Source organism: Salmo salar, chromosome ssa18 (genome assembly GCF_905237065.1).
Source record: "Salmo salar chromosome ssa18, Ssal_v3.1, whole genome shotgun sequence".
Taxonomy (NCBI): domain Eukaryota; kingdom Metazoa; phylum Chordata; class Actinopteri; order Salmoniformes; family Salmonidae; genus Salmo; species Salmo salar.
The window spans coordinates 1,713,095-1,725,744 of record NC_059459.1 but is presented as its reverse complement, the minus strand read 5'-3'; the positions used below and the strand labels follow the sequence as shown (position 1 = coordinate 1,725,744).

At 39.8% G+C, this 12,650-nt stretch overlaps 1 protein-coding gene across 3 annotated transcripts in view; it reads left to right on the top strand.

Moving 5' to 3' along the window:
- Positions 1–11,043, top strand: part of smoc2 (SPARC related modular calcium binding 2) — an 81,868-nt gene extending 70,825 nt beyond the window's left edge. For all 3 annotated transcript variants that reach the window (XM_014154436.2, XM_045700637.1, XM_045700636.1), the window contains 4 exons: positions 5,346–5,445; positions 5,697–5,944; positions 6,163–6,200; positions 10,519–11,043. In XM_014154436.2, coding sequence (XP_014009911.2) covers positions 5,346–5,445; positions 5,697–5,944; positions 6,163–6,200; positions 10,519–10,542 — 410 coding nt within the window. In that variant the 3' untranslated portion in view covers positions 10,543–11,043. The remainder of the gene's footprint in view (positions 1–5,345; positions 5,446–5,696; positions 5,945–6,162; positions 6,201–10,518) is intronic.
- Positions 11,044–12,650: the final 1,607 nt, after the last annotated feature.

The window sequence follows — 12,650 nt, the reverse complement described above, 5'->3', positions numbered from 1 at the left end:
AAATCAGCCCTTGCCTTAACAGGAAGCCAGTGTAGGGAGGCTAGCACTGGAGTAATATGATCACATTTTTTGGTTCTAGTCAGGATTCTAGCAGCCGTATTTAGCACTAACTGAAGTTTATTTAGTGCTTTATCCGGGTAGCCGGAAAGTAGAGCATTGCAGTAGTCCAGCCTAGAAGTAACAAAAGCATGGATTAATTTTTCTGCGTCATTTTTGGACAGAAAATTTCAGATTTTTGCAATGTTACGTAGATGGAAAAAAGCTGTCCTTGAAACAGTCTTGATATGTTCTTCAAAAGAGAGATCAGGGTCCAGAGTAACGCCGAGGTCCTTCACAGTTTTATTTGAGACGACTGTACAACCATCCAGATTAATTGTCAGATTCAACAGAAGATCTCTTTGTTTCTTGGGACCTAGAACAAGCATCTCTGTTTTGTCCGAGTTTAAAAGTAGAAAGTTTGCAGCCATCCACTTCTTTATGTCTGAAACACAGGCTTCTAGCGAGGGCAATTTTGGGGGCTTCACCATGTTTCATTGAAATGTACAGCTGTGTGTCGTCCGCATAGCAGTGAAATTTAACATTATGTTTTCGAATGACATCCCCAAGAGGTAAAATATATAGTGAAAACAATAGTGGTCCTAAAACGGAACCTTGAGGAACACCGAAATTTACAATTGATTTGTCATAGGACAAACCATTCACAGAGACAAACTGATATCTTTCCGACAGATAAGATCTAAACCAGGCCAGAACTTGTCCATGTAGACCAATTTGGGTTTCCAATCTCTCCAAAAGAATGTGGTGATCGATGGTATCAAAAGCGGCACTAAGATCTAGGAGCACGAGGACAGATGCAGAGCCTCGGTCTGACGTCATTAAAAGGTCATTTACCACCTTCACAAGTGCAGTCTCAGTGCTATGATGGGGTCTAAAACCAGACTGAAGCGTTTCGTATACATTGTTTGTCTTCAGGAAGGCAGTGAGTTGCTGTGCAACAGCTTTTTCAAAAAATTTTGAGAGGAATGGAAGATTCGATATAGGCCGATAGTTTTTTATAATTTCTGGATCAAGATTCGGCTTTTTCAAGAGAGGCTTTATTACTGCCACTTTTAGTGAGCTTGGTACACATCCGGTGGATAGAGAGCCGTTTATTATGTTCAACATAGGAGGGCCAAGCACAGGAAGCAGCTCTTTCAGTAGTTTAGTTGGAATAGGGTCCAGTATGCAGCTTGAGGGTTTGGAGGCCATGATTATTTTCATCATTGCGTCAAGGGATATAGGACTAAAACACTTTAGTATCTCCCTTGATCCTAGGTCCTGGCAGAGTTGTGCAGACTCAGGACAATGGAGCTTTGGAGGAATACCCAGATTTAAAGAGGAGTCTGTAATTTGCTTTCTAATGATCATGATCTTTTCCTCAAAGAAGTTCATAAATTTATTACTGCTGAAGTGAAAGCCATCCTCCATTTGCGAAGGCTGCTTTTTAGTTAGCTTTGCGACAGTATCACTTCCAGGCCATGCAGGAACCATGAACAGAGCTTCCACTGTTTCCAGACCGTTCCACTGCTGTTTATGTAACACCGTGCCCGGCCAAAGCTGTGTTAGCAGGTGGTGTTTACTGAACAGAACAGGTCCATTGTGGAGCAGCCCACGGTACCAAAACATTCAAAGGCCATTTTCTCAAAAGTGGGTTTACAAGTTTATCAACTTTCAAAGAATAATTACTTTCTCATTGTTCCTCAACTGCAGTTTATGACGACACACCATTTTCTAGCTCTGAGTCTCTACTTTAATCCACTGTAAAAAACACAATTTCAAATTTTGCTACATAAGGCCAAATCAAGGCATTGTGTCACATTTCTTTTGAGGCCTGACAGGGACAGGCGCAGGGTTAATATCATCACACACTGAAAACACTCTCTGCTATTGATGTAGCCTACTGTTTTTACTATTGCTGTACTGTTTCAACCTGACCTCTTGGTTGACTGATCTCGTTAAAATGCTACATTTTGTGGCACTGCTGGAGCCTGTTGAGCATTTGGGAAATATTGGTTATTACAAGCTGGAGAGAAACTAATGAAGTTATGTGTTGTTAACCAAGTGCTCTGTGCTTGAGTAGGTGACAATGGGGTGGGGAACAACTACAACCATCCCATGAGAGAGACCACAACCACAGAACATGAGATCCTTCAGAAACAGTAGTAGAGTACTGTATATCGAGGCTCGTTTATAAAGACTCAGTGTGAGATTGCAGCCACACACTCACACACACAAACATGCATACAGCATCTATCATGGCACCCTGTTCTATATAACTCCTGTCTCTCGTTGTAAAATGTGTCAGGACAGAGCGTCAAGAAAAAGCTGCATCTTGTTTTTTTAATGAGCTATTGCTTCAGTGGCCGTAAACTCGGTTAGTGTATAAAACTGGGAAGGATAATTATAAATGTTTCCTTCACATCACGGCAGCATATTTGCACTTGAACCACTAGTGTTGAAAGGTTTATGGGGCGAAAAGGGAGAAGGGGGCAACATGCGCTGAAAGGTGTGAGGGGATGGGGGTGTTTGACCAGTGTGAGGGACTGAGGGATGCCATGGGGGCTGATCCTGGGAGCTGCTGCACTGAGTGCTGACAGGGCTTTGCCCCATGTGGGTTTATGAATTAACCAGGCAGATCACTCAAGAGTGACTTCGAAATTGGACATCTATCCATGCCCTGAGGATGTTGGGGGAATTATTTTGAAACCAGCCACTAGGGGGCATCAGTGAGCGCTATTACCGACAAGTGTTGAACGCCCCCACACACACACAAGTGTTGAACGCCCCCTCTGTCTGCTGCCAAGAGGGAGTGTCTAGCTGGATCTGGATCCTTACCGAAAGGCTTAACATTTGTATGAACTGGAGGGACATTTGAAATCCTGGAGGACTACAGAAATTCCATATACAGTTGAAGTCGTAAGTTTACATACACTTAGGTTGGAGTCAATAAAACTAGTTTTTAAACAACTCTACAAATCTCTTGTTAACAAACTAGATTTGCCAAGTTGGTTAGGACATCTACTTTGTGCATGACACAAGTAATTTTCCAACAATTGTTTACAGACAGATTATTTCACTTATTATTCACTGTATCACAATTCCAGTGGGTCAGAAGTTTACATACACTAAGTTGACTATGCCTTTAACTTGTTATGGATAGGGGGCAGTATTTTCACGGCCGGATAAAAAAGGTACCCGATTTAATCTGGTTATTACTCCTGCCCAGAAACTAGAACATGCATATAATTAGTAGCTTTGGATAGAAAACACTCCAAAGTTTCTAAAACTGTTTGAATGGTGTCTGTGAGTATAATAGAACTCAAATGGCAGCCCAAAACCTGAGAAGATTCTGTACAGGAAGTACCCTGTCTGACCATTTCTTGAAATTCTTTGCCATCTCTATCCATTACAAAGGATCTCTGCTCTAACGTGACACTTCCTACATCTTCCATAGGCTCTCAGAGCCCGGGAAAAACCTGAATGTCGTCATTCCAGCCCCAGGCTGAAACACATTATCGCCTTTCTCAAGTGGCCGATCAAGGGACTGTGGGCTTAGGCGCGTGCACTGGCCGTCCCCGTCTTTGTGTTTTTTCCTCTGTTTGCCGAAAAGGAGATTCCCCGGTCGGAATATTATCGCTTTTTACGAGATAAATTGCATAAAAATTGATTTTAAACAGCGGTTGACATGCTTCGAAGTACGGTAATAGAATATTTAGAATTTTTTTGTCACGAAATGCGCCATGCGCACGACCCTGATTTACCATTTCGGATAGTTTCTGGAACGCACGAACAAAACGCCGCTATTCGGATATAACGATGGATTATTTTGGACCAAACCAACATTTGTTATTGAAGTAGCAGTCCTGGGAGTGCATTCTGACGAAGACAACAAAAGGTAATCAAACTTTTGTAATAGTAAATCTGATTTTGGTGAAGGCTAAACTTGCCGGGTGTCTAAATAGCTAGCCCGTGATGGCTGGGCTATGTACTTAGAATATTGCAAAATGTGCTTTCACCAAAAAGCTATTTTAAAATCGGACATATCGAGTGCATAGAGGAGTTCTGTATCTATAATTCTTAAAATAATTGTTATGCTTTTTGTAAACGTTTATCATGAGTAATTTAGTAAATTTTTAGTAAATTCCCCGGAAGTATGCTAGTTCTGAACGTCACATGCTAATGTAAAAAGCTGTTTTTTGATATAAATATGAACTTGATTGAACAAAACATGCATGTATTGTATAACATAATGTCCTAGGTGTGTCATCTGATGAAGATCATCAAAGGTTAGTGCTGCATTTAGCTGTCTTCTGGGTTTTTGTGACATTATATGCTAGCTTGAAAAATGGGTGTCTGATTATTTCTGGCTGGGTACTCTGCTGACATAATCTAATGTTTTGCTTTCGCTGTAAAGCCTTTTTGAAATCGGACAGTGTGGTTAGATTAACGAGAGTCTTGTCTTTAAAATGCTGTGAAATAGTCATATGTTTGAAAAATGGAAGTTTTCGGATTTTAGAGGAATTTGTATTTCGCGCCACTCCCATCATTGGATATTGGAGCAGGTGTTCCGCTAGCGGAACGTCTAGATGTAAGAGGTTAAGAAAAAAATCTTCTTTTCAATGATGGCCTAGGAACAATGGGTTAACTGCCTTGTTCAGGGGCAGAACGACAGATTTTTACTTGTCAGCTCGGGGATTCGATTTTGCAACCTTTCGGTTACAAGTCCAACGCTCTAACCACTAGGCTACCTGCTGCCCCACATGTTGATTATATTATCAGATGATGTTGCAGAAAGAGACCAAAAGGATGGGAATATTAAGATTCTTATAGTCAATAATATCTACAGTTTGCCTATGAAATGGCACCAAGCGTTGGTTAGTCACGTCGGGGAATACAGGGCCAGGGCCCCTGGTCTGTAGCCCACAGTTGTGAAAACTGTGATAGGTTTGCTCTGGGAGCCTCCAGATACTTTTTCCTTCTCCATGATTGGGGAATTCTGACACTTATTGAAAGGGATTAAAAAGAAAACTGTGTGACAGTCTCATTGGGTTTTATTTTCCCCTCTGCCATCTTTATGTGAACTCATGAACTCATGTTCAAACTACAGTCTCAGTTATTTTACTTCCCTTCCCAAAGGTTTATTGGGGTTTTATGGTGGCAACCGCCTTTGAAAAATTGAATGGCATGACATGGAATGGAAAGTCATTGTTCTGTCTCGTCACGCACCGATGTTGACGTTCTTTTGTAAATCAAACACATAATAGGTGCATATGCACTTATTCAGCTACCTTTGTTTTCCTTTCCAGGGTGTCCCGGGGCAAAGAAAACTGAATTTCTGACGAGTGTTCTCGACGCACTGTCAACAGACATGGTGCATGCTGTCACAGATCCAGCGTCTGCCGGCAGGTTAGAATGTCACTGATTGATTTATTCATAGTTTTTTTATTGATTTAAATGGTTAGAAAAAAAACAAAATGGCAGCCAAGCCACTTTAAAGCTGAGTGATATTCTTTTGCTATGAATCTGAGTGATATTCTTTAATATCATACAATATCATGAATTTAAATGATATTAAATTGATGTAAATATCACAGAGTGGGCCTTTAATGGATTAATTCCCTGATTGACTGATTAATCGAACAAACATGGATCCACAGGATGTTGGAGCCAGACCCAAGTCACACACTAGAGGAGAGAGTGGTCCACTGGTACTTTAGTCAGCTAGATAAAAACTCCAGCGGCGACATCGGCAAGAAGGAGATCAAACCTTTCAAACGTTTCCTGCGCAAGAAGTCCAAGCCCAAGAAGTGTGTGAAGAAGTTTGTGGAGTACTGTGACATCAGCAATGACAAGGCTCTGTCCCTGCAGGAGCTGATGGGATGCCTGGGTGTCACCAAGGAAGAAGGTGAGATACCAAATTCTCATTCCCAGAGAATTCGCAACCAGGAATACTGCCTGACACAAATGGGAATGGTACACCTCTCGAATACTAATGTTGTAATAAGCTGCTAAATGATTAATCGGAAATGACTATGACGTGCTTTTATAAATAAACTGCTGGTAAAGTTTTACACTGCTCTCATCATGTAAGGCTGATTAGATTGTGACACTGTTTTTCTCCAGGGACCAAACCAGGTGACGGTACATCCTCCAGTAAACTGGTAAGTAAACCTTGGCAATTACTTGTGTGAGTGTTATATGCTGCACTTATAAGGTTAGCAAATATCAGAGTGACAATAAGGAGAGTTGAGATCCAAGCAGTGAAGTAATGGGAGGCCGTCTGCCCTCTTTTAAGGTCCTTAACCTGTTATGGCTAGGGGGCAGTATTTTCACGGCTGGATAAAAAACGTACCCGACTTAATCTGGTTACTACTCCTGCCCAGTAACTAGAATATGCATATAATTATTGGCTTTGGATAGCAAACACCCTAAAGTTTCTAAAACTGTTTGAATGATGTCTGTGAGTATAACAGAACTCATATGGCAGGCAAAAACCTGAGAACATTTCATGCAGGAAGTGGCCTGTCTGACAAGGTGTCGTTCTTCTTGTCTCTGTTTATTGAAGAGTGAGGATCTTAGCTGTCCCGTGACACTTCCTACGGCTGCCATAGGTTCTCAGAAGGCGGCAAAAAGCTGAATCGTGGCTTTGCAGGCTCTGGCTGAAACAAAGTAGCGCGTTTGGGTAGTGGCTGGTTACAGTACTGTGAGACTCAGGCTCGTGCCCGCGTCGACCGAAAAGGTTTGTTTTCATTCCTCTGTTTAGCTAAATGGACATTCCCGGTCGGAATATTATTGCTTTTTTACGAGAAAAATGGCATAAAAATGGATTTTAAACAGCGGTTGACATGCTTCGAAGTACGGTAATGGAATATTTAGATTTTTTTTGTCACAAATTGCGCCATGCGCACGACCCTTCTTTACCATTCGGATAGTGTCTGGGACGCACGAACAAAACGCCGCTATTCGGATATAACGATGGATTATTTTGGACCAAACCAACATTTGTTATTGAAGTAGCAGTCCTGGGAGTGCATTCTGACGAAGACAACAAAAGGTAATCAAACTTTTATAATAGTAAATCTGATATTGGTGAGTGCTAAACTTGCCGGGTGTCTAAATAGCTAGCCCGTGATGCCTGGGCTATGTACTTAGAATATTGCAAAATGTGCTTTCACCAAAAAGCTATTTTAAAATCGGACATATCGAGTGAATAGAGGAGTTATGTATCTATAATTCTTAAAATAATTGTTATGCTTTTTGTGAACGTTTATCGTGAGTAATTTAGTAAATTGTTAGCAAAGTCCCCGGAAGTTTGCGGGGGGTATGCTAGTTCTGAACGTGACATGCTAATGTAAAAAGCTGTTTTTTGATATAAATATGAACTTGATTGAACAAAACATGCATGTATTGTATAACATAATGTCCTAGGTGTGTCATCTGATGAAGATCATCAAAGGTTAGTGCTGCATTTAGCTGTCTTTTGGGTTTTTGTGACATTATATGCTAGCTTGAAAAATGGGTGTCTGATTATTTCTGGCTTGGTACTCTGCTGACATAATCTAATGTTTTGCTTTCGCTGTAAAGCCTTTTTGAAATCGGACAGCGTGGTTAGATAAAGGAGAGTCTTATCTTTAAAATGCTGTGAAATAGTCATATGTTTGAAAAATTGAAGTTTTAGTATTTTTGAGGAATTTGTAATTCGCGCCACGCCTATCATTGGATATTGGAGCAGGTGTTCCGCTAGCGGAACGTCTAGATGTAAGAGATAGTCTGCTACAGATACATTGTTTAAAATATGTATATAATAATAGAAAGATAGAGACTGCACTCCATTGACATTTTGGAATAATCCAAACTGGAGGCTCAAATGCAACAATATAAATAATTTATTAGGACATCATGATGTCCTAAAAGTGCAAGGTGCATACTGAAATGCACACTGAGGACACTAATGATGGTTTGAAATACCAAAAACGTTTGTCATTTTTAACCTTTTATTTATGCACTTTTCTGCACTTTGGACTTTTTGGGCAGTATGATGCCCTAATAAATTATAAATATTTTTGCATTTGAACCTTCAGGGGTTCTTGTGAATTTTACCTTAACAGCAGCTAGTGGCAAGTAGGTTACTGTGAATATCAGATCAACGACACACAGTACAATAATGTAAAATGTATAGTATTATACTGTAAAAAGTATACTTTTTACAGTATAATACTACTGTAATCGTAATAAATGAATGAATGAATGGATGAATTCATTAAATTAATTGATGGGAGATGGGGATGGATTTTACAGTATTTTACTTGGATTGGTGCAAGCAGGTTGGTTGCTAGGTAAAGTGTTTACACATTACAGCATATCTACTAATATTTGTATTTTATATCATTTGCACTTTTAAAGGCCATAGTTAAGGCTTCAAACTGGCAGTGACTACAGATAAAAGCAGACCAAAAGAACATGCCAACATGCTCAACCGTTAAAGGTTTAAGACTTGCTCCCACTCCAATCTGTATCCTATACATTTTAGATTGATAGGGAACTACTACCACACATCAGTTAACCTCTCTAGGGTAGGTGGCACCAAATCGTCCCACCTACGTAACAGCCAGTGGAATCCTGTGGCGCGTTATTCAAATACCTTAGAAATGCTATTACTTCAATTTCTCAAACATATGACTATTTTACAGCATTTTAAAGACAAGACTCTCGTTAATCTAACCATACTGTCCGATTTCAAAAAGGCTTTACAACGAAAGCAAAACATTAGATTATGTCAGCAGAGTACCCAGCCAGAAATAATCAGACACCCATTTTTCAAGCTAGCATATAATGTCACAAAAACCCAGAAGACAGCTAAATGCAGCACTAACCTTTGATGATCTTCATCAGATGACACACCTAGGACATTATGTTATACAATACATGCATGTTTTGTTCAATCAAGCTCATATTTATATCAAAAACCAGCTTTTTACATTAGCATGTGACGTTCAGAACGAGCATACCCCCCCCCGCAAACCTCCGGCGAATTTACTAACAATTTACTAAATTACTCACGATAAACGTTCACAAAAAGCATAACAATTATTTTAAGAATTATAGATACAGAACTCCTCTATGCACTCGATATGTCCGATTTTAAAATAGCTTTTTGGTGAAAGCACATTTTGCAATATTCTAAGTAGATAGCCCGTTATCACAGGGTTAGCTATTTAGACACCCAGCAAGTTTAGCCTTCACTAAACTCCGATTTACTATTAGAAAAGTTTGATTACCTTTGGTGTTCTTCGTCAGAATGCACTCCCAGGACTTCTACTTCAATAACAAATGTTGGTTTGGTCCCAAATAATCCATAGTTATGTTCAAACAGCGGCGTTTTGTTCATGCATTCAAGACACTATCCAAATGGTAAATAAGGGTTACGAGCATGGCGCATTTCGTGACAAAAGATTTCTAAATATTTAATTACCGTACTTCGAAGCATGTCAACCGCTGTTTAAAATCAATTTTTATGCCATTTTTCTCGTAAAAAAGTGATAATATTCCGACCGGGAATCTGCGTTTAGGTAAAAAGAAGAAAGAAAATAAAGCTCGGGGTCGACTCGGGCACGAGCCTAAGCCCATTGTCCTCTGATCGGCCACTTGCCAAACGCGATAATGTGTTTCAGCCTGGGGCGGCCTCGATATCGTTCAGCTTTTTCCCGGGCTCTGAGAGCCTATGGGAGCCGTAGGAAGTGTCACGTTACAGCAAAGATCCTCAGTCTTCAATAAACAGAGGCAAGAAGAACAACAACTTGTCAGACAGGCCACTTCCTGTACAGAATCTTCTCAGGTTTTTGCCTGCCATATGAGTTCTGTTATACTCACAGACACCATTCAAACAGTTTTAGAATCTTTAGGGTGTTTTCTATCCAAAGCCAATACTTATATGCATATTCTAGTTACTGGGTAGGAATAGTAACCAGATTAAATCGGGTACGTTTTTTATCCGGCCGTTTAAATACTGCCCCCTAGCCCTAACAGGTTAAATTGGTACAGCAGTCTCACAAACGGGTGCAACAAAATTAATATAGGGACATGCAAAAATATGATAATGAGCCAGAAACAACAATACCATGCACCAATTGGTGGTAAAAAAAAAGATGTTGGCGCTCCAAAAATATGGCAGAATAATCGATTCTGTAGGGTGGAAATACAGCAAATATTTCACCTCTCACAACATTTTCTAACACTGCACCTTAATTTACCGTACTATGCTGTATAATGCTTCTACAGTATTTTACTGTTGATACATATATACATTTACCGTATAAATTACAGTTTTCTGTTACAGTGCAGTATGATCTCTTTTTTATAAGATCCTAGCAGTGCTAACACTTCCTTTGAAAAGCAGGTTATAATAACTTTGGAGAAAGATGTGTGAGATATGTGTCACAGATATAGTTTGCTATAGTGCTTGGTTCTTCCTCTTCGCAGAATCCCTCAAAGAAGCAAGGCTAAGCCAACAACTGAGATTTCCCCTCCCCTTTTGGAGCTTCTGCCAATCGGCAATGGAAACCATAGTATTTGCACTTTGTACTTTAAGAAATGTAAATTCCCTTTGTAGAAATGAGGTATTTAAACAGACTGCTGAATCTGTGAATGACGTAGTTTTTTTTATGTCTTTAGAAAAAATATTTAACACATACAGTGTATGTGTCTTTTGTGTCTAAAGAAAGTATACTTTTCGGAGTTGTACAAGTTTTGTGATGTTGCATTTTGTGTCCGCTTTGAATTGTTACGTTTTACTGTTGTTGATGTTGACGCAGATGTATGTATAGTTTGTTACATGGCTAAAACAATAACTTAGGCCCCTCCACATTTTTTATGTACTTACTGACCTAGCAGCCCTTCCTGAGCTCTGTACAGCAGTTTGTATTATTAAACATGGATCATCACACAATTAATTTTGTGTAAAATGTATACATGTTTATTAGAAATAAAAAACTATTTTATGACCCATTTGGGTCCCGCTTTAAATGACATGCTGCTTATAAAGGCTTCATAAAGGACGGCAGGTAGCCTAGTGGTTAGAGCATTGGGCCAGTAACTGAAAGAATGCTAGATCGAATCCCGAGCTGACAAGGTAAAAATCTGTTGTTCTGCCCCTGAACAAGCTGAACAACCCACTGTTCCTAGGCCGTCATTGTAAATAACAATTTGTTCTTAACTGACTTGCCTGGTTAAATAAAGCCTCCATATAGCGTTCATAATCACTACACGTGTCATTTATAACCGTATGTCATGCTTTATAAAGTGTTTATACATGTGGCATAACTGTGTGACATAACCACCAATGTCAAATGTGACATAACCCACTATGTCAATTGTGACCGTATGTCAGAAGTCACGACTTCACAGGATTACCGCTTGAACCTAAAAAATATTTTTTGATCAAAATGCGTTTTTTGACAGAAATGCCTTCTCAAACATGTGAACTTTCATGTGCCTTTATAACAAACGTGTATGCCATCTGTAAATACAAATACAATTTCTAAATTGCAAGCCTTGTTGGTTAAGCCACAGAAAAAGTCAGCAACCTTCCCACTAGCCATGATTGGCTGAGATAATGAGTCAGCTGGACATGCCGAGAGAGGAGTTTGGATTGATCTGCCATATAGAAGGCTTCTGTCTATTTGAGCTGGTCAGTCTGTGTTGGTAATCCTGTCGAACACTGTTTTAAAAAATATATATATTGTGTAGTGGAGCTGCATTGCTAAGTGTTGCTCTCCACTCTCTGGATTGGAAATTAGAGGAATTAGAGTATGATAGCTAAATAGATGGAGAAAACACCTGTCTCCGGATTACATCTTCAAACTAAGGGCAACTGTGGCATGGTATCCATGACAGGGAGATGCGTCCATCATGCATGATGATGTATACAGGTAAGATAGTCTACCATTAGCTTGCTACATTTTCAGATATTACACATTTCTAATTTTGACAGAAAGGGGTTTCATTTCAAGGTAAAGTGTACTGTTAGCTAGCTAGCTAACGTTAGCTGGCTGGCTCCCTAGCTGGCGTTATTATTTGTATCCCACAGCTGTTTGCTTCACTATTTCGAGCCTAATGTTAGCTAGCTAACATTGAACCTGGATAGTTACCTTCCAGCATAGTCATGCAGGGTAGTATCAACATGATTTGGCACTATGTTCATAGTTGTTAAACTAGCTAACATTAGCTGGCTGGCTCGTTAGCTAACGATATGTGACGTGTGTGTGATCTTACACATTGTTTACCAAGCTAGGTTCATAGTTTACCTAGCTAGCTGCATGTCTTAAGCTAAAGTGAACATCACGCATTGAATATGGCCACTGTCAGTAAATGTCTGCAAAGAAGCGTCATGAAATTGTTGCCAGCAGAGCTAGTTAGGCTGTTTTCATGTTATCAACAGGTAAAGTGTGTGCTGTGAACGCTGTGAACGCTCCGAGGGCGAAACAAGATGGGTGGGGCTAAAGCTTAAGAGAGTGTGAATGATGCTGAATGTATGTAGACAAAGAAGAGCTCTTCACTAGATACCAAAACATTCAAAGGCCGTTTTCTCAAAAGTGAGTTTACAAGTTTATCAA